Consider the following 21,783-nt stretch of genomic DNA (forward strand, 5'->3'; position numbering starts at 1 on the left):
TAACTCGAAATTTCGAGAAAAGTAACTCGAAATTTCGAGAAATATAACTCAAAATTTCGAGTTACTTTTCTCAAAATTTCGAGTTAGCTCTGCCAATCAAAAATATACGTGAATGAGGTCGCTTTCTTGTTACCCGGAAGCATATGGCGCAGAGGAACGCGCACTCAAAAACGGATCCCAACAAATTGGTGCTTTCGCGAGTACGTTTGCTGATAGTAACACCATGTGATTCAGCTAATAACACAGGGATTTCATCATTTGTGAAGCCAGGCTGAAAACACTCAGCAATCTGTGCATTCACGACTGGATGTAATACCGGCAGCTTAGCTGTAGCATTTGTAGCTGAGGGCTTCAGCTTCCGGGTAACGAGGAAATGACGTCATTCACGTAGATTACTGATTGGCAGCGCTAACTCGAAATTTTGAGTTACTTTTCTCAAAATTTTGAGTTAATAAATCGAAATTTCGAGAAAGTAACTCGAAATTTTGAGAAAATAACTCGGAATTTCGAGAAAATAACTCGAAATTTTGAGTTATGGATCCTTTTTTTTTTTTTTTAGTGGCGGAAACGGGCTTCCATACCCTTGTGTTTGCGCTGAGCAGAGACGGCAAACAGAGCCTTGCATTTGCGCCCCTCCCCCCTCTGCTCAGCGCTGAGCTGAGGGGGCGGGGCGGTAGTTACACTCGCAACAGCAGTAGCACACAACAAGAGCAGGAGGGAGAGGGAAAGAAAGAGAGCCGGGAGCAACAACAAGAGACAACACCGTCACATTGGAAAGGTGCAGTAAAGAAAATGAGTGACACCAAGAAAAGAAGCAAAGTCTGGAACCATTTCAATCTTATTGACAAAACAAAGGCAGAGTGTAGAGTCTACAAGAAAAGGATATCATATAGAGCCGGCTCCACAAACAACATGCACAGGCACCTAAGAACTGTCCACCCATCAGTGCAATGGGAAGATAAAACGCAGTCAGTTGAGTGTGATATTAATATTTCTAAATGCCAACCTTTCCCTTAATTAAAGATCTGGGCGTTCTTTTTTTTCCCTTTTTTTCCATATTTTGATTTATATTTTATTGTGTTGTGGTTTGCAGTGTTTTGTGCTGTTTCACTTTAAATTTGTTTTAAAAGGAAAAAGCTGAAAATTTAAGTAGTTAAAAGTTGAAATGTATGAAATGTAAATAGTTGGTTTCTGTATTTTATAATTTATTTATTACATTTTATGTGGAGTGAATAAATAAAAGTATATTTACAGTGGCCCCTAGAGACAAAGCACGTACACACTCCAAAACACGTACAAACTCCGGAGCACGTACAAACTCCAAAACACAACGGAAGTGCTCCAGGATGCTAGGGGCCGTGTTGAGCTTTTGTTACCTAGTGGCTACACAAGCCAGGAAGTACCAACAATCGGATTGGGTGTGTGGTAGTAACAGGTAAATGAAGTTTTTTTTTTAATTATTTGAATATATATATATATATATATATATGAGTGTTTGTGTATTAATACAAAAGCAATAGACATATGAATTCGATTGTGTGATTTAAGTGATCTAGGGTAGCTCTGTTTTGGAAGTTCAGTTAACGCTAGAAATGTGTTTTGGAGTTTGTACGTGCTTTGGAATTTCTGAGTGCTTTGGAGTTTGTACGTGTTTCATCTCTAGGGGCCCCCATAAATATTTATATATAAACATACATAAAGAAAACCACGTTTTTTTACATTACTAATTCCTTTTGTGCATAATTTTATATTGTTGTTGATAATTAATTAATTAAAGCAACAAAACAACCTGAAGAGCCGGTTGGGAGCCGAAAGAGCCGGCTCTTTTTAGTGAGCCGAGCCGAAAGAGCTGGTTCTCTAAAAAGAGCCGGAAATCCCATCACTACTTTATACTATCTTGCTGGCTAGCAGAGTTGTTGTTCGCTAATTTGTTAGCTGCCAGCTTTCTGTGACCATGTAAACACAGCAGTTGCTACGCGGATAGTTTCTACACCGCTAATACCCGTTAGGGGGCCCGCGATGACAGCTGCCACTGATGCATTTGTCTTAATGCTCTTGTAGAGAGCTCGTGCGTGCCAAGATGTGCTGCGTGATGAACTGAGAGAAATAGGAAATAGAAGTAGCCCACTGTGCTAGCTTGGACAGGTAAGCCAAGTATTTCCTTCTATTTTGTGGAAAGGAAGTAGGGCTAAAGCAGCTGGGGCGAATTATTTGACTACATTTAAACGTACATTGCATACACGTATTTGAATTTTGGCAGGTTTCATGATTCATAAGGTTTTGTTTCTTCCCCTGCAGATTAGTAGCGTGAGTTCTCAAATTTATTCAGTAAGCTGTAAAGGTGAGTATTGTGCTGCGTTTACCGATGTCAAAAGATTACACCTGTCGCAGTTGTGGTGCTTTAATGTAAATGTTTGGGCACCCATGGTCAAAATTTCAGTTCATGTGAACAGTTAAGCAAGTAGAAGATGAAATAATCTCCAAATGGCTTAAAGTTATAGATGACAATTAATTTTAAATAAAATCATTTTCATATTTTTTTAAACAGAAAAGGAAAAGGCCCACAGCAAAAGTTTAGACACCTTGTAGTTGATCGTAGGGCCCAAACTGCATGCCAGTGTATGTAATTGATATACATCAGTTGTAACATTGCAGTTAGTTGTTTGAGTCATGTGTGGACTTCTTTTTTTGTCCCCTTGTCTCTTGTTCATGTACACAACAGGAAACTCTACTTTGGCAGCCGAGCACTTCATGTTATCTGTGAACCAGGCAATTGTGAATGGCCATATCACTATCTTCAGCAACGCACTTATCCTGATGTTTGGCTCTTACTACTGCACGAACATTTCTTATCCAGTAGCCCAGGCAGCAACCTTGGAATTCTTGCAACGGTAAGGCGGCACCAGTCAATTTTATGCATTGAGACATAAGAATGATGAGACAGTGAAATCTAAAGTTATGCAATCCAAATCAAATCATCAGATCTCCTTTCATTTGCAGCTAAAACACATAAGAATGAGCAATGCTTGAGTGTTGAGATGATTTGTAGATTGATAAATCAACAAATAATTAATATTTGTGTTTCAGATGGCTGTCCCTGAAATATCCTTGATTCATGCTCATGTCAAGTTATAGAAAGAGACCTTTGAGTAGTAGATGTTCACAGATGTTTCACTACCCTGAAACAGCATTTGCAATAGACTCACAGGTTAACCAAACATCTTTGCATCACCCCTCTGTTCCACAATGATCTGTATGTCCAAACACGCACTCAAAAGCAAGCTCAATCTACACTTAGATTCATTGCAAATGTAAAACAACACATACAGTCCAGTCCTCAGTTTCTTAATGAAGTTGTTGTTTTTCATTCGACAGATGCCTTAAGATAAACCCCGACAAGGGATCCAAAGTGGAGTGGAACACATCTAAGAAAAACCTTGCAGTCAATCCAAAGGTTCTGACGTTGATTGCCAAAATTGCGGACTATGAGTGGAGAGCATAAAAAGTTCTTATTTTTATCCTGAGGATAACATAATCTGCTGTTCAGTAGCACTGGTCTCCGGTTCATGGTCAATGTCAACAGCACGGGTGGCCTGCTTGATAGGGGAAAAGTGAAATATAGGCTGCAAATCCTATTCACATTTAGCTAGCATTAGTGCTAGCCAGTTGGTATGTTACTGTCTGCTGACAGGCTCTCTGTCACTCTGTCCTGCTTTAGGTGTAGCATTGTGTTAAGTATTATCTTCATCTCAGTTCATTGTAATAGGCTATACACTGACACTTGTGGTGCTTGCTCTGCAAACACAGTCCCATTCGTTCAGTTATTTTGGTAAAAGTTTGTGTTAAAGTGACAACTTACAACATATCAATACTTATCAGTTAAGTATAATCAGCATAACAATGAGGCTTTTGTTTTACTCGTGTTGTTCTTTGCATATGATTACTTTGCAAATTTCTCCAAGGGAACCCAAATGGCCAGCAGCAGCCCTGAATGTGAGACTTTCAGAAAGCTAGAGCTACTTCTAAACCTGCAGGTTATGTGCCTCAAATATACCCCTTTTCGTTGCTCCAGATGTGGGGAGGCAGATGAACGTTCGAGGTGGCATCGTCCCCTTCTTTTGTGCTCAAATGTGTGTTTGCATTACATTCTTTTTTCTACGTGCTTTTGTTTATGCATAAGTGTTAGTTGTTCTTGGATTGTTCCAGGAAGGGTTATCTTTTTGTCAATAAAATCCATGTTAATGATTGAAACAATGTCTCATGTCTTATAAGTAAAATAAACATCTACAAACTGCTCAAACACAACATATGATCAAGAACTAACATAATCTTGATGTAATTATAATCAGGGGTTTTGTTTAATAAGGGTTCTTTGGGTGTTTTGTGACAGATAAAACCCACAATCTTACAGGGAGCACACTTAATTCAAACTGAAAGTCCAGTAAATATTCAGGAAATTTATGTTAAATTACACTTCAAATCTAAATTTACATGTGATATTATGTAAAATTAACAGTGAATTGTAATTTTAAAGCCAATATCTAGTTTTTTGACATGTTTTGAAAGATAAATCAAATTATTTTGTGCTGTATAATGTAGTATTACATCAAATATAATTGAATATATAACTTTTTTACATCAAATAATGTTATTTAACCCAACTGTTAACTGTATATTTCTGTAAATTTAAGCATTATTATTCATATTGCCACATTCATTGACCTTGTTTATAGGAAATTTCATTGTTTAATCACATTAAAATGTTCCTAATTTAATGTTTAAAAGCACTTGAAAAAGGCAAAATCCCATGTAAAATTAGGGCAACAAATTGTATTTTCATTACTGAAAATAACCGTATTTTTATGAGCAAGTTATTTTCTGTTATTTTACGGTATTATTTTGGCGCCCCAGCTGCCGGAATATTACTGTTTTTTTTTAAGATGTTTTTTTAACAGTGTACTAGGATCCATTACAACTAAATGTTTAGCGTATTTCTGGGGAGCAAACAGTCCGTCCATTTGTCTTTCAAATTACATAAATCTGACATATAAAAAGACAGAAATATAACAGTCAAACTGACCTGCTGCTGCCCCCTGTATTCCCAGGAGAAGAAAGAAGATGAAGGCCTTCATCTTCTTTCTTCTTTCTTCATCTTCTACATTGTGACCATAAACATCCAAACCTTTAACAGACTTTATGCGCTCGCTTGTCCAGAAAAAGCTAAAGCTAAAATGGAGAACCAGGAGAAACGTCACCATTAGCCTCGATCAGAGCCAATAGGGATTTACTCTGAGAGTAAACGTCACTGAAATCAACGAAACTGAAAGTAAAATATCTTCATATGAAAAAAAGGTTAGTTTCATCTGGTCTTTATACATTTTTATGTTATGACAGGTGTAGTTCATGTTATGTTGGGTATACACTGTATAATTTATTTTCTATTCAGGGGATAAAACCTTGTTAAGTTTCTCAGTGGAGTGATTTGTATTAATTTTAAACGCATACACTGTAAAAAAAATCAAACTTGCAATTGCTGAGCTTACAGTCATTTCTTTCACAATTCAACAATAAAAGCTGAGTTGCCCCATAAACTCAAATACATTAAGGGTTTCAACTAATCCTTTAACGTTTTGGAGCAAAAGTTGGTCTCAGATGAAATTTATTGCTGGCAAAATGAATGAATTCAAGTTTTACATGAGTTGAAGCTGTTGGCGCCTTTCTGTGCCTGAGCACGCATGCGCATCTCATATTTTTGGATACTACGGGGTCCACTTTGCACTTTTGCAAGGACTGAAAGCCACCTGGCCGTCTGCCTTAATGCGAACACGAGGCTTTTTACACCAGGAGCTGGATGCTAGTGATGGGATTTCCGGCTCTTTTTAGAGAACCGGCTCTTTCGGCTCGGCTCACTAAAAAGAGCTGGCTCTTTTGGCTCCGAACCGGCTCCTCAGGTTGTTTTGTTGCTTTAATTAATTTATTATTAACAATAATATAAAATTATGCATAAAAGGAATTACTAATGTAAAAAAAAAAAAGTGGTTTTATTTATATATGTTTATATATAAATATATGCGGTGGCCCCTAGAAACAAAGCACGTGCAAACTCCAAAACACATTTCTAGTGTTAACTGAACTTCCAAAACAGAGCTACCTAGATCACTTAAATCACACAATTGAAAGCATGTGTGTATTGTGTATTGTTTGTGTATTTATACACAAGCACTCGTAAATATTCAAATAATTTACCTTTTACTACCACACACCAAATCCGGTCGTTGGTACTTCCTGGCTTGTGTAGCCACTACACTGCGCCTAGCATCCTGGAGCACTTCTGTTGTCTTTTGTACGTGTTTTGGAGTTTTTATGTGTTTTGGAGTTTTTACGTGTTTTGGAGTTTGTACGTGCTTTGTCTCTAGGGGCCACCGTAAATATACTTTTATTTATTCGCTCCACATAAAATGTAAGAAATAAATCATATAATACAAAAACCACCTATTTATATTTCAGCTTTTAACTATTTAAATTTTCAGCTTTTTCCTTTTAAACAACACAAAACACTGCAAACCACAACACAATTAAATATAAATTAAAATATGAAAACAAAAAGAAGATGCACATTCTCTGTCATATGGGCCTGCATGAATAAACTTTCTGAATTCTTTATCATCCGCAACTGAAAATAGTTGTGGATGATTACTATACCTTTCAAATGTGATGTTGTTGTCCCTGGCTCTCTTTCTCTCTCTCTCTCCCTCCCGCTCTGTTCCTGTGCTACTGCGAGTGTAACTACCGCCCCTCCCCCCTCTTCCCAGCGCAAAGCACAAGGCTCGCGTGCGGAGTGAAGCGGAAAAAAGGTGCGAGAGAGAGGGTGAGAGAAAGAAAAAAAAACAACCCCACGGCTCCCAATAAGGAGCCGGTGTTCTGAGAAACCATCCTACTTTGACAAATCGTCCTACCCGTATTATGATTTTACGGTGACTTGTGACTAAACCTAACCCTACCCTTAACCATAACCCTAACCATAACCATAACCTTAAGAAGTATTCCGGATGGGTGACAGAAAAAGAAGTTAATTTGGGTTTGGTGTTGTGCGCATGCGCGGCGTCTGCGCAGAAACATCGGCTAGGATGTTTTTTGAGGTAGGATGGATTCCCAGAACACCGGCTCCTCGTCAGCCCAGGCTAGTAATCAGGTTGTGACAAGTAAGCTCTCCAATTCTCACCCTCTTCCCTCGTATTATCCTTGCTTTTGCTTCCCTGTACACTGACACTAATCTCTACTCTCCTTTTTCCGTAATAAATGCTAATTATTGGGAATTAGCATGAAATGCAGGATTTGTTTGTTTTATGCATTTATGTATTCACCTCACACATGAACAATCCCCAGTTCAAGACCAGGAGGAGACACAAACCCAGACTCAGGGAGTCATGAGAAAGTCTACTCCTTGTTTCAGTCCAAGCAGGAATAAATGGGAGGCTTGTGTCAGGAAGGATATTCAGTGTAAAATCTGTACCAGTTAAAGCATGAAGATCGGTCCACATTGGCGACCGTTTGGGAAATAAGATGAGAAGTACATTAAGGTTATAATATAATTATAATCTACAGGGATTTATTGCAGCGGAAACAGGCTGCAATTCTCTGGGGATCAAATGATGCAGAAAAAGGCTGCCACAAAAAAAAAGACAAAAACATAAAATTCCTAGATAACCTGTCGTCACCTCCTGTATTCCCAGGAGAAGCAGGAACATCAAGACCATCAACATGTAAACGTTTAAGAGACTTTATTAGTTTTATTGTCCACAAAAAGAGACTCAGTGCTTCCTGCTCAGGTGTCAAAGGTCCATCAGAGCAAATAGGAATTCATCCTGAGAGCAAACATCAGTTATATCTGGTTTAAACTCACACATTGAACTCGACAATAACTGTGTGATCACAAATTTGTGTAGTTATTGAGTCGTGATAATATATTGATTATATTGTCGAAAGCATCATATTCTTTTGTTCATGTCTTCTGTAAATGGCCTGTATTTGTATAGCGCTTTTCTAGTCCCTAATTAGTCTCCATTCACACACTGGTGATGGCAGCTACATTGTAGCCACAGCAGCCCTGGGGCGCACTGACAGAGGCGAGGCTGCCGGACACTGGCGCCACCGGGCCCTCTGACAACCACCAGTAGGCAACGGGTGAAGTGTCTCGCCCAAAGACACAATGACCGGGGCTCGAACCCGCAACCTTCACATTACAAGGCGAACTCCCAACTCTTGAGCCACGATCGCCCACGATGTGGGCCACGATTCTGTGGTAGTTATGTGTTAGCATTTTAAGGTACTTATTTAGTTTCCGTACAAGTCTAATGTTGGACCTACTTTCAGCTCAGCCTGCTATCTACTGTTATCATTCTCATGTAACACGCTATTACCTCTGTACTTCTGTACTTCAGAGGAGAGACACTGAGGGAAGAACTGTTGAAAAAATATAAGTGTTCGTTATTGTTATTATTACAAATTGTATGTTTGTTGACAATCAATCAACCTATAGCTGATTGATTGTCTTTCCAAGTCCAGTTAAAATCCAGTGTTATTGCACCTGTTCTCCTCAGAGAGCTCCCTGAATAGTTCAGATACTTCTTCAGCCACTCGGGACAAATGTGAGTGAAGTAGTTCTTCTGTCTGGCTGAGAGAGCTCTGTCAGAGTCGTACTTCTGTTTAGCGATGACTGCCTGTTGCTTTGGAGCGATCCACGTCTCTGTCTTAAGGTCAAACGCCAAAAAGTCCTCGCCATCGTAACCCAGCTGATCATAGCCGGTCACATTATTTGTTTCAGTATCCCATTCACAGCCATACATCTCCTGATAAACATGCACACCTGAAAGACAGAAACAGTACAGTGAACCAGAGCAAAGCTGCAGCACAGTCTCATCTCAATACAGACACATCAACCAATCGACAGTCACTGAAACAGAGGATCTACTGTTTCTCCTGCTGTTTACTGGTTCAGTGGAAACTAATTAAAACAAACTCTCATCAACACAGTTTAAACTTTACAGAGAAAAAACAGAAACAGACTGAGATGCTACACTCTGAGTCCTTATCTAACCTGCACTTCTATAGACATATATAAATAGGACTACAGGTTACACGCCTATATACATAATATATAGGCACATACAGTATTTAAAGCTTAAACTAATCATGACAGCACGGTGGTTAGCACTGTTGCCTCACAACAAGAAGGTCTTGAGTTTAATTCCACCATCAGGCCAGGGTCTTTCTGCATGGAGCTTGCATGTTCTCCCTGTGTTTGCGGGGTTCTGCGGCTTCCTCCCACAGTCCAAAGACATGCAGTTAGTGGGGATAGGTTAATTGGAAACACTAAATTGCCCATAAATTGCCGAATGGTTGTCTGTGTCTATGTGTTAGCCCTGCGACAGACTGGAAACCTGTCTCTTGCCCTAAGAGAGCTGGGACAGGCTCCAGCAGCCCCTGCGACCCTGAAAAGGAGAAGTGAATGGATGGACTAATCGTGCTCTTTATGATTTGAGAGATGGGAGCTGCTGATTGGTTCCCATCATCAAGTGGCCGCTTTAAAAACCCTCTGCAGCAGTTGTTCCCTGGGAGTAACTGACATCAGCAGCAAACCTGTCCTTGGCCTCCAAACCCTTAGTGACAAATTGTCATGTGTGTCTTCAGTGAACTGTTGGGTTTGTATATAGTGTTGTAGATACTCTTTTAGTGAAAGCTACTGCCTGAATGCTAACAGAGGTCTGTGGTCACATCTTGTCATTTTGTCTGTGTCCTGTTTTCCTTCTCTCACCCCAACCGGTCTCAGCAGATGGCCCCGCCCCTCCCTGAGCCTGGTTCTGCCGGAGGTTTCTTCCTGTTAAAAGGGAGTTTGTTTTTCCCACTGTCGCCAAAGTGCTTGCTCATAGGGGGTCATATGATTGTTTTTCTATCTATCTATTATTGTACGATTTACTGTGCAATATAAAACGCCTTGAGGCGACTGTTGTTGTGATTTGGCGCTATATAAATAACATTGAATTGAATTGAATTGAATTGAATTGAATCTCAGAGCTTACAGTTTATTTGACCAATAGGAGGGGAGCAGAGAGAAAATCCTCCATCCAACTTTTTGTCTACTAAAAACTGACATGTGAAAATAAAATTGATAACAAACCAAAAACCAAATAATAAGACAGCATCCAAAGTCCTAATCAGGCCCCATCAAATCTGAAAGCCCTCATCATATCATATTATCGTCCTTCTCACACTACGGACTTACTTGTGGTAGCAGGCCGAGCTTTAACCTCACTACTATAGGAGCGTTCCCAGTTTGGATTGCAGAGACAGACCTGCTCTACTTTTAAGATTAGACTTCCTCTGTTTTTATAAACCACTTCTGCACCTCATTAAACTGTCTCCTGTGTGTTTGGTCCCTCAAAGTCACTGCTGCTGTCAATTAGTGCTAAACAATTAAATTAGTGTGAATGGAACATTTTTAAGTTTTAGTGGTTGAAAGTTGGATTTTATAGAAACTGAATCACAAAATCCCAGATATTTCTAAACGCCTGTTCATTACTCACCCCCTGTTTCATTTAGGTGCTGCTTCACAAATTCAATGTTCCCTTTGAAGATCTGCTCATCCGCGATGGATGCCCGAGTCTGTCTGTCCCAGTACAGAGCTCCTTCACTCTTTGCCATCCAGTCCTGCTTGGGACTCTCTTTTTTTTATTTTACTGTCATAGTACGTGAATGGCTGCCCATCTAACACGCCCACAGTCACAAACTCTGGAAAATGTGGAATTCCTGATGATGCCGTGTAGAAGTACTGCAGCAAATGTGTAACTGTGGCACAAGAAAATAACACACAGAGGAGCATACTGTTAAACATCAGAAACATGATTGTGATTATCATTAGATTTTCCATCATCATGTTTTTTATTAGAAACCTTAAAACTTGCTTTCATTAATACATTTTTGCAAACACCTCACAAATATGCAGATTTATAATAATTTGATCCATTTCAAAATGTCTTTTTATTCACTTTATCTGTGAAATATTATGTAGGTGACTATTAACATATGATGTTCACATCCTGGAATCTTTCAGCCATTACAGCATACTTTGTACAGGTGCACACACATCGTGTAAATGTCATGCTTGATTTTTGGTTTTGCATGAGTTGTTTTATAATTTTATAGTTCTGTTTTTAATCCCTGTAGTTGTGACAGTCATTGCATTGCACTCAGTTTATATTGCCCAGGACAGCCCCATCCTGCGAGAGTTCATGCCCCAGAAGGACTCTGGCTTTGACCTATCAGGGTGAGCCTTACCAACAATAAGAGAGTGTAGCGGGAAGGATGATGAGCAAGTCATGGGATGGTTATATTTTAAAGAGATCTGGCCATGGGGGCAGCAGAAAATGTAGCAGAATTAAAATATTAGAGTTCTATAAAGATATTTTAGTGCGCTAAAAAGGCTATAATGTAGATACTATACTCATATAACAGTCATAAATATACTCGCCTCTTTATAAATCCTGTTCACTGTGTTTACCAGTTTACCAGCAAAATCAAGACGCTGGCTGTTCCACTCATCTTAAACTAACTTTTATGGTTTGGGATTATAACTTCACCCACAGCTGAATTAGTTTTTTGTTTGTTAAATATAATTTTGATATTTTGTTCTTTTCTTCAATGTTTTGACCCCCTTGGAAGAGGTGTTTACATATTTACTGTTAGTTTTTTAAATTGTAAATACATTTTTTTTAAAGTTGTTGTTGTTGTTTGTTTGTTTTTTAAACTTGCCTCTGCTTCCTTGGCTACACACTGCTATCCACCTGTTCAGAAGGTTTTTCCCTTCACATAAACACAATGCTGGTTCGGCTGTTATTATAGAAGATAACTACATGGGTCAACTCACCTGCTGCTGCTTCGGATAGTCCAAGAAAAATCACACTCAGAACAACGAAGGTCTTCATTTTTGCTTAAGAGCTGGTAGATGGACAAATTGGGAATAACTTAGAGCATCGATCTTCCAAGATCAACCTCTACTCATCCAATAACAATCAGGCAGAGCGGAGCGTCACTTAATGCAGAGGGAACGTGTTCAAGAAGATCGTTGATAAAAAATGAAAATGAAAGTAGTTTATAGCTTGGTTTGTTTTTTCCGTTTTGTGGCCAGAGACAGTTGAGGTGTTATTATCATCTGTGACAATTTGCGCAGGTCACACGTTGTAAAATTCTTGGTCTTGTGTTTATCATCATCTCAGTATGTTTACCACAGTTCTGATATTTTTACCACAGTTCTGATAAAATATCACATTTCGACATGCACTGAAGTGTGACGTCAGCGATTTCAGTGACTAAATTTGAAAAAAGCTCCGCCCGGTGCTAAAAAGCTGAAGTGCAGTTTCTGGAGGCAAAGCTAATGTCAAGGAATTATTTCATTCCCAAGCTCGAGTATTGTTTGGCCCATTTCTACCGTTGGCAAACTGATAATGTTAATCACACGCAAAGAAAGAAAGAAAAAGAAAAAGAGGTGTTGTTGTGTCCAGGTCATTTCAGTTCGTTGCTAGGTGGTTTCCAGGTAACGTGGTGGCGCCATAATGTTTAACATTATTTATGCTTTTTTGGATATTAATTTGACTGTTACTCCCGTGAATTAAAATACGATGTTCAGTAAAACAACAATAACCTAACATCGATCATAGTGTTTTCTGTTGAGAGGTTGCTGGCTGATCTGTAGACATGAAAACATGGTGTGTTCTACTTTTCTGTGTGAAATGTTCATGTAGTTGATGGGAAATCACCTAAACATGACACAATAAACGGGTGCTGAATCAAATTTTTTGGGAAAGTGCACTACTGTTTGGTATAATTTTTTTAATTGAGAAATGGACTGAATATGAATGTGTATTATGGGTAGATAGAAAGCACTTAACCAAGTGCTATAGCAGTAAAGCACCTAGTCCATTTAACAAGAACTTAGTCCACTTAACAAAATGTTTCGACTTGTTATTACACTGACATTTGATGCAGTTTTTCCTTGATCACCTCATTCGCTCACATCAGGAACGTCATTCTCAGCACTCTCCAAGCAGTTCTAAAGACAGTTAAGCTATTGTTTAGACTAAACTGTGCAAAAGAAACTGAAAAAAATCTAAATCATTTTCAAGTAAAAACAAAAAACAAAATCAATGATAGGATTGGAAAAATACTGTGGCGAGCTCAGACAAGGAGGAGACGGAGGTATCGTTTGGTCTTGCTTCCCATGAGCTAGCCAGGGAGCACAGCCGTTTATTAACATTTGCAGAAGAACACAATGCCGCTAGCTAACTGCTCAGCGCGGCAACAACAACAACAACACACAGGGCGCCCTCTGACCCCGGAAGGACACACCGTCGCAGCGAGAGGGCGTCACCCGTCACTATGGCAACATACACAAAACATAACTGTACAAACAGAACCCACCTAAGGGGTCAGTCGTCCCCGACGACCCCATTACCCCACACAAAGTCCTGCAAATGTCCAGGTGCCTTCTTTTGGCGCACCGGCCAGTAACGACCGGCGGGGGAAAAGTCACTCAGGTCAGAATATGGGGTGCCACCATCATCCCCTGCCCCGGCGTCTGCCGGAGCGAGCGGTTGGTACAGTGAGAGCCTGTCCCGGTGCAACACCACCATGCGCCCCGGGCCCGGCATGTGGATACGGTACACCACGTCTGTTAGCCGCTCCACGACCTCCGCCGGCCCTTGCCAGTGTCTGCAGAGTTTGGGGGACACTCCTCTCTTGCGAACCGGGCAGTACACCCAAACCTTGTCGCCAGGCATGAAAACCCCCCCTCGGCACTTGGTGTCGTAGGCTCTTTTCTGTCGTACTCCGGCGCTGGCCTGGGCCTGGCGGGTGTAGTCATGAACCACCTGCAGCCGCTCCCTCAGCCTCCTGTAGTAGTCCATCTCTGGCCCACCATCAATCTCAGGCTCGGGGGGGGGGGACCCGAACACCAGATCCACAGGCGTCCGGAGCTCCCGTCCAAACATCAGAGCGGCAGGTGTGCACTGGCTGGACTCCTGCACCGCAGTCCGATACGACCAAAGGACCAGGGGCAGATGTCGGTCCCAATCCCGCTGGTGGCGGCCGGTGAGAATGGCGAGCTGGGTGGCCAGCGTGCGGTTGAAGCGCTCAACCAAGCCATTGCTTTGTGGGTGGAGCGGTGTGGTTCTCGTCTTCTCCACCCCCAGTCGCCGGCAGATCTCCCCGAAGACCTTCGATTCGAAGTTACGCCCCTGGTCACTGTGGAGCTCAGCCGGGACCCCAAAACGGGTGAACTTCTCCTCCACCAGCTTCTCGGCCGTCGTCGTTGCGCTCTGGTCCGGCACCGCGTAGACCTCTGGCCACTTCGTGAAATAGTCCATAGCCACCAACACATACCGGTTCCCTGACTCTGTGACGGGGAAAGGCCCTAGGACGTCCACTCCCACTCTTTCCATTGGGGCCCCGACCAGGTACTGCTGAAGGGGGGCAGTGGAGCGTTGAGTTGGGCCCTTCTGTGCCGTGCAGGTGTCATAGCAGTGCACATGAAGTTCCACATCTCGTCGACAGCCAGGCCAGTAGAACCGTCCCCTGAGGCGGCGGAGAGTTTTGGCGTTCCCATAGTGTCCTGCCCCCACCGAGCCGTGGACCAGCTCAAGCACCTGCGACCGCAGCGACCAAGGCACCAACAGCTGCAGGAGATCTCTGCCCTGACCGGGGGCCCGCCATCTCCGGTACAGGAGGCCGTCGTGGGTCTCCAGATTGTTGTGCTGGGAGTAGTAGGCCTTCACCTCGGGCTCCTGTCCCGACACCCCCGTCCAGGCGGGGCGTTGCGCCGCCTCCAGCCAGGCGCCCACCTGAACCAACGTCGCGTCGGCCTCCTGCTCCCGCTTCAGCTGCTGCGTTGTCAATGGGAGCCACCCCCCTCCGCCAGCTGTGGCCTGAGCAGTAGCCACCCCCAGCACCTCCTGGGCCCGCTCCTCCTGTCGCAGGCAGTAGCGGCACTCGACAGCTACGCAGGGCCGTCTGGAGAGGGCATCAGCGTTGCCATGCTGTCGACCTGCCCGATGCTGGATCTCGAAGTCATAGCCATGAAGGACCTCCAGCCAGCGGGCCACCTGCCCTTCTGGGTGTTTGAAGTTCAGGAGCCAAGTCAGAGATGCATGGTCAGTGCGCAGGAGGATATAAGAGGAGTCATCAAGGCTTTTTGTCTTCCTGGTTTTGCAACATTGCTGCAAAGATAAAGAAATGAAGCTAATAATGATTAACATCAGAAAAACTTTAGCAATGTAGAACTATGTATGAAAACACATAAACCACAATATTTAAGTATTATTGTCTGAATCCAAGGGTTACAGACATAATATTATACATTTGGAATATAAAAACAAAGTTTTGGATTTTAAGACTTTTTACTAGTTCTGTTTCTCTTGACCTCATCCGACATTTTTTGTTTGTTTTTTGAGTAGGATTTGCCACAATATCCAATTAAAAAAACATTTCTATTTATCTCTCTCTCGCTGTCTCATTAATAAGATTTGGATTTCTGAGATGTGGGTCAGCAGCAGAATTCAGTGGGTGGTGGTAATACATCTGACTGTAACAAAGAAGGAAAAAAATGTCTGTTTGTTGTTTAGACTCCGCCACACTCAAAATAAAACTGCCGCATGCGCAGTAGCTCCTCTCTGACCAATAGGAATTCAAAGCTGGCTGCATCTTAACAGTAACCAGGCAAAAAAAGGGAAACAAGGTTTTATTTGGAAAGTGAAACTTATCATGACCTCAGAAACAAAGAGCCAGTGGTGTGTAATCGTTGGGCTCTGTGTCTTTAACCACTACCTCACTGTAGGCCGTCTAATCCAAATCACGTGTATTTGTGTCACAGTTCTTATCACATATTTTCTGAAGTTATTTAATCACATTCTTACTAATGACATTTTAAAAGTAAATTAAATTATGCTCATGTTTACATTCATATACAAATAACTTCCCCAAGCAATCGAGATACAATTATTCATCCACCCACAAATTCAACTGGCAACCTATTCTACCTGATTTGGGACAAGAGGTCAAAGCTTCATGTCTTTCTTGTTCTGCAACGTGATAAAATAATGAAACGATCAACAATTAAAATCAGAAAAAAATTAGCGATGTTAAATTTTGGACGTATAAAAACAACGTTTAAGTATTATTGTCTAAATCGAAGGGCTACAGACTGAATATTATGTATTTGTATTCAAAATAAAAATGTTGACTTTCTGTTATTTCTGTTCTCATCTGACATCTTTCTCATGACTTGCTACAACCCACTCATATGAACTTACGTTAAGTTATTATCCCACTTTTCATGATTAAAGCACTTATTCTGCACATGTCTAAGCATCAAAGACTGTCATTAAGCTCCGCTGCAGGACTAGCTTTCCCCACAATGTGCTGCTGGGTTTGGTTTGTCAGATGACGCCATCTAGCAATGGGATTGTAGTACTGCTGAATATAAAAGTAAGCTTTGTCTTTAACTGTCTAAGTTTCAGTCAACTAAGTTGTGTTTTCTTATCCCCTCCCAATCCAAACGCATAATGCTAGTACAGTGGCTGTTGTAAGACAAACAAGTTTTATTCAGCGAAGACTAAAATCATGAAACTGCCTCCATCTGGCAGCAGAGCTCTCTGCTGACAAATGGGCCATCTCTGACTGCGAATGTGCTGCCTCTTGTTGTTAGAAGTGAAGAAGAGGTGAAAACGACTAAAATTACTAAAAACTCACAAAGACTTAGAATCGGAGAAAAGGGAAAGCAGCAGTGAATAAAGAAATAGGCAGCAATGTTTTTGGATATAGAAAATAAAACATGATATGCTGTGGAAATAGTGACTATTTATTAAACTTAGAAATAGGAGTAAAAGCTAGATTATTTAATTGGGACAGAGACCTTCTAGACAAAAGATGAATAAGAGTTTGTATAAATGGTACGCAATCTAATAACTGAGAATGGAACGCCTCAGGGAAGATTGTTTGAGCCATTAGTAATTTTAATTAAGATTAAATATATCTTTGATCAAATTCCTAGGCATATAGGAAAGTCAGCTTTTGCAAATGATACAGTCATCTGTAAGAGAGGAGGAAGTGTGCAGACTGTTTAAAAGCAGCTGCAAGAAGCAGTTAAGCAGGTACAAATATGGGCTACTACATGAGGATTTCAGCTCTCCATAGAAAATAAAACAAAATAGTTTATTTAAACAGGAAACATATAAGCAAATATTGTTTTATCTATCTCTCATTTTAAAGTTTTTGGTGTGCACTTTGATGTAAAGCTTACATGAACACAGCATGTTAACAGGACTGAGAAGAAAATGTAAAAAAGAGTTATAAATATAATGCAGCACCTGGTGGGGACACAAGAGGCAATTCTAAAAAGTGTATGTGCAAGTTTGGAATCATGGAGCTGTAGCATATGTGTCAGCATTGTGTTATTATCTGTTTGTATTGAGGCGCAATCGGCTTTGCAGCATTTAGCCGAACTGAGCAGAGTGTAGACGTCTACACTTCAGTATTTTTTCTGTGATCTGTCACTAGTGGCGCTAGTTAGATGATGTGCTGTGATCATGAGCCGTTTCTCTTTTCCTTTCCCATCATTCTGGTGTAACCATTAGTTTATCTGTCCAATGATTTATTTATTTTATTTTCTACATTTCTGTGCACACTGTTTTAGATGTTTTCTGGGAAAGTCTTCCTTTTCTTGAGTAAAACTAGTGTTTTGTACCTTGTTGTAAACCCCTCTGTATTTACATTAATTAATTACATTAATGGTTCTCTAGACTGCAGACCACGACAATGATCTACCTAACTCATCAAGTGTTATTGGCTTTGTTAGATGTTTTGAGGTTATTGCATTCATGTACTCATACTTATATAAAAGCTATTCAAAATAATAATAGTTTGACTTTTCATTACACTGCAGACCAGCACCGACCAGGAACAAACCTGACAACAATCTGCTGGCAATGCTAAATTTGTATGATTGTACACAGACCAGTAAAATCTAGGAACAGCTTCAGCTGTTCTACAGGCAGTTATAGCATAAAGCTTGATTCATGCTTTCCTCATGGCATAGTCACATAAAGCTAACACTTCTTTTGAGAAGATTTTCAAGCCAAACGCTGGACAGTCACCTCAGCAGGTGGAGTTTTTCCTACTCACAGGAGGATCATTGCTTGGATTATATCCTGTGTTGTTGCAGCATCTGCTCTTCATGTTTCTTGCTGGGGTTATTTTTTCTCATCCTTGAGTTATTTTGCGTTTTCTTCAACAATTTGAAAATATTGCTTGCAGGTGGTTTCTTAGCCATATGGCATACACATGAAGTATTCTATATATTGTTTAGAATAAGTAGCCAGTATATTAATGATGCAAGCTGATCAAACTAACATGCAGTAGAACAGTAGGCCCATATATTTTAAATTCCCTCGTTCAAGACCATGATGACTTAAAATCACAGCTCTATGTAAAGATTTGACTTAATTTTGTGAAAAACAAATAACACAAAAACAGTAACATGCCATCTGTACATCAGCTCAATAATTTGTGCTGCTGCGGAGTCGGGGCGGTCTGCCTCTCCCCACCGCAGGGAAAAGGGTAACACCACCTGGGTCTGGGTGCAGTTCCCCCCTCCAGGGGCAAGGGTACCTAGACCCGGTTCGTAGAGTACGCTTGGGGAGTGTGATCGTGTGTACAGCGTCTCTTCATGTCTGTCTCCACGTTGGTTGAGTGTGGAGTAAGTGCATATGAGAGCATGAGGGTGGGAATGGATGTTTGTATCTGTGTGTGCCTGTATGTCTGTGTCTATATGTCAGGTTGGGTATCAGACGCCACCTCTCTGGGGACATCTCAGGCCCTCCAAGGTTTGGAGGCCTATCTCCCCCCACCACCACTTCCCCTGCCAGTGGCGGACTCCCTCAGACATCGGTGCGTTGGTGGTTCTTTGTGTCTGGGGATGGGCGTCCAGGTACACACCGGCTCACTCCTTGGCGGCCGCTTATCGGGGCCTGGAGCCTGGGGCTCGCTCGGGCCACTTCGGAGGTGGGGTGCCCCCGGCCTCTCGGCCTGGGGCTCGGTCACTCAGGCACGGCTGGCTGCCGGCGGAGCTCACGGGCGCGTCACTGCAACCCCCCCTGGCTTCTGCTCCGCGGCTGCTGGGTGAGCCCTCATCTGGGACTCTCCTCAGCTCTTTCTGGGACAGTGGCGCGGCTGCCCCTCTGTTGGTCTTCCTTGGTCTCTTGTTTTCTGGGGGCCTCTGGATGTCTGGAGTTTTGATCTCCTCCATACCTGCTTCATGCCCTGGAGGACGGGGCTGTGGCCCCCCCACACCTTCTAGCAGATCATTACATGAAGGAACCTTTTAAAAAAACAAGCGCGTCCATGCTCACAGGTGTACACACAGGTGATCACACCCACAAACTACACCCACTTTGGCTCCTACCTCAAAGCACACTGTGTTCTGTTGATCTTATGTGCTGCACAATAATGTTTAATATTTAGTATTTACTGTCATATTCCCATATATCATTGTGATGTTGTTTATTCTATTACTCTTGTTCTCTTTTGCTTGTTTTCTTTTTTCTTTCTCAGCAGGTGATCCAGGTGATCGATATATGCATTTTTTTTTCTTTTTCGTTTTTTTTTCTGCTCATTCTGTTGGTTTTTGGTTTTTGCCCTTCTCCCCCGTCCCTATTCTCAGCTGTTTCTCTTTCCCTCTTTCTTTCTCCCCTTCTTTCCCCCAGTCAAGTCTGTCCCGTATTCAGTAAGTGAAAATAAAGTGAACAATAAAAGGTGAATCAAATGGACCATTACGGCAAGGCTGGGATGGTCAATTTGGTAAAGTAAATCCGTTGGGCATCTTTCTTTGCCTTTAGACAATAATTCTGATGGCAAAAGAGCCAAACGGGACAGGCAAAAAAAAAAAAAAAAAGGTTGTGTTTTCTTCAACAATTTGAAAATATTGCTTGCAGGTGCTTTCTTAGTCATATGGCATACACATGAAGTATTCTATATATTGTTTAGAATAAGTAGCCAGTATATTAAGGATGCAAGCTGATCATTTTAAATATATGGGCCTACTGCTCTACTGCATGTTAGCAGTAGAGCAGTAGGCCCATATATTTAAAATTCCCTCGTTCAAAACCATGACGACTTAAAATCACAGCTCTATGTAAAGATTTGACTTAATTTTGTGAAAAACAAATAACACAAAAACAGTAACATGCCATCTGTACATCAGCTCAATAATTTGCTGTAGGCAAAGGCCAAGACTTACTGTATGGCACCCAAAGCATTTTTCTTGCAGCATATCTGTCAAAAATGTCCATCAGGATTATTTTTAAATGGATTGCTTTTTCTGGTAACTCACATTTACAATTACGGACAAAAGACAAACAAATTATTAAATTTGTGTGATTTTCCAGTTTGAAAGCACAGAGGTACAGTGGTCAGCACTGTTGACTGTGAGGTTCCTTGTTCAAATCACCTGATTTAATTATATGGTTTTTCCCTCTTTCTACAGTCTAAAGAAGTTAGATTGTGGTTCGTAATTGGACATGATGTGGTTGTGAACATATAGTTGTCTGTGCTGCAACGTGTCTAGTTCCCATGGCTGCAAAACAAGCTCGCATCATCATTCCTCCACCACTATGTTGACAATTGATATGCTGTGTTTATTTATTCGTTCCTCAACATGGTGCTGTGCATTAAGGCCAAACATTTCCACTTTGGTATTTTCTGTTGAAACTTTAAAACTTAATCTGCACTGGAATTTAGAAAGGAGGAGGAGACTTTCACCTGACAACTAACAACTAACCAAACATACCATATTTGTTCAGTCTTTCTCTAATTGTACTCATAAACCTTAACATGTACAGTAACATGCTAAATGATACCTGTAGATTTGTATAGCTCTTTATTTTATTTACTCTTTATCATGTAGTTTCTCTGAGCACTGCATGGTCTCACCCTGGGGTGAATTTGCAGGGTGAACTGTCCTTGTAAATAATGTAAAGAACAATAGCTACTCTATTATACAATACAAAATTATACAAGAGACAGATACACAGTTTAAAGTTAGGAGGAAATTTCAATATTGTGTTAAATTCTTGAGTCGCCCCTTATTCTTATTTCTTTATATTTTCTTTTCAAAGAGCCAGACTTTGTTTTCGTTTTTAACTAGTCTTTATCAATAACTCGCCAGGCTTTTAGAAAGTCTTTCAAAGTGTTTCTTCTTATTCCCAAAGAGCTATGAGCTGAAAACTTACATCTCAGAATATCTTAGCATCATGTGCAGTGTGCCTAAAAAACTGTCTCTAGTTTATGGTCTATAGTCTCTGTGTAATATCTTCACAGAGAACAGAAAAATTTGTTTTGAACATCCTTCAAGAAGTCTGGAGAACTCTTCCTGAAGACCTCATAAAGGAAATGACAAGAAAGCTGCCCAAGAGTCTTTGTTAAAGAATAAAGGTGATCATACCGAATGTTCACTTTCAAACTTGTTAGAATTATACAGACTCTCTTTTTGCCTCATATACTGAATTTATACTTTTGTTTGTATGTTTGTTCATTTGTCCATAAATCATTGCACCTATTCCTAATAAAGTATTTTTTTAAAAAAATGACACATAGCTCATGACTTTTGCAGAGTTCTTTATATTTTGAGATAAAATGTGAGATTCATCATTCATAGTGTGATTTCTGTCAAATTGCTCATAT

The 21,783-nt window shown here is 40.9% G+C and overlaps 3 protein-coding genes across 16 annotated transcripts in view; 1 reads left to right on the forward strand and 2 right to left on the reverse strand.

The window, feature by feature from the left end:
* Positions 1-5,325, reverse strand: part of LOC120726643 (H-2 class I histocompatibility antigen, Q9 alpha chain-like) — an 87,814-nt gene extending 82,489 nt beyond the window's left edge. For 7 of the 14 annotated variants that reach the window (XR_005694357.1, XR_005694356.1, XR_005694355.1 and 4 more), the window contains exon 1: positions 5,081-5,215. Coding sequence is in view for 11 of the 14 variants with exons in the window: in XM_040020369.1 (XP_039876303.1) it covers positions 5,081-5,132 (52 nt within the window). In the remaining 3 variants the exon portion in view is untranslated. Of the gene's footprint in view, positions 1-5,080 lie in introns of all 14 variants that reach the window. The other 7 variants (XM_040020373.1, XM_040020372.1, XM_040020363.1 and 4 more) reach the window with 5 other exon arrangements.
* LOC120726645 (class I histocompatibility antigen, F10 alpha chain-like) overlaps positions 1-21,783 on the forward strand; it is a 162,419-nt gene that overhangs the window by 107,785 nt on the left and 32,851 nt on the right. The window lies entirely within an intron of this gene.
* Positions 8,106-13,235, reverse strand: LOC120726649 (class I histocompatibility antigen, F10 alpha chain-like). The gene is given in 5 exon segments (XM_040020394.1): positions 8,106-8,463; positions 8,588-8,866; positions 10,584-10,728; positions 10,730-10,845; positions 11,924-13,235. Coding segments are annotated over 5 exon segments (624 nt in total). The 5' UTR covers positions 11,982-13,235; the 3' UTR covers positions 8,106-8,437.

This window comes from Simochromis diagramma, unplaced genomic scaffold (assembly GCF_900408965.1).
Source record: "Simochromis diagramma unplaced genomic scaffold, fSimDia1.1 OVJJ01000753.1, whole genome shotgun sequence".
In the NCBI taxonomy this organism is placed as follows: domain Eukaryota; kingdom Metazoa; phylum Chordata; class Actinopteri; order Cichliformes; family Cichlidae; genus Simochromis; species Simochromis diagramma.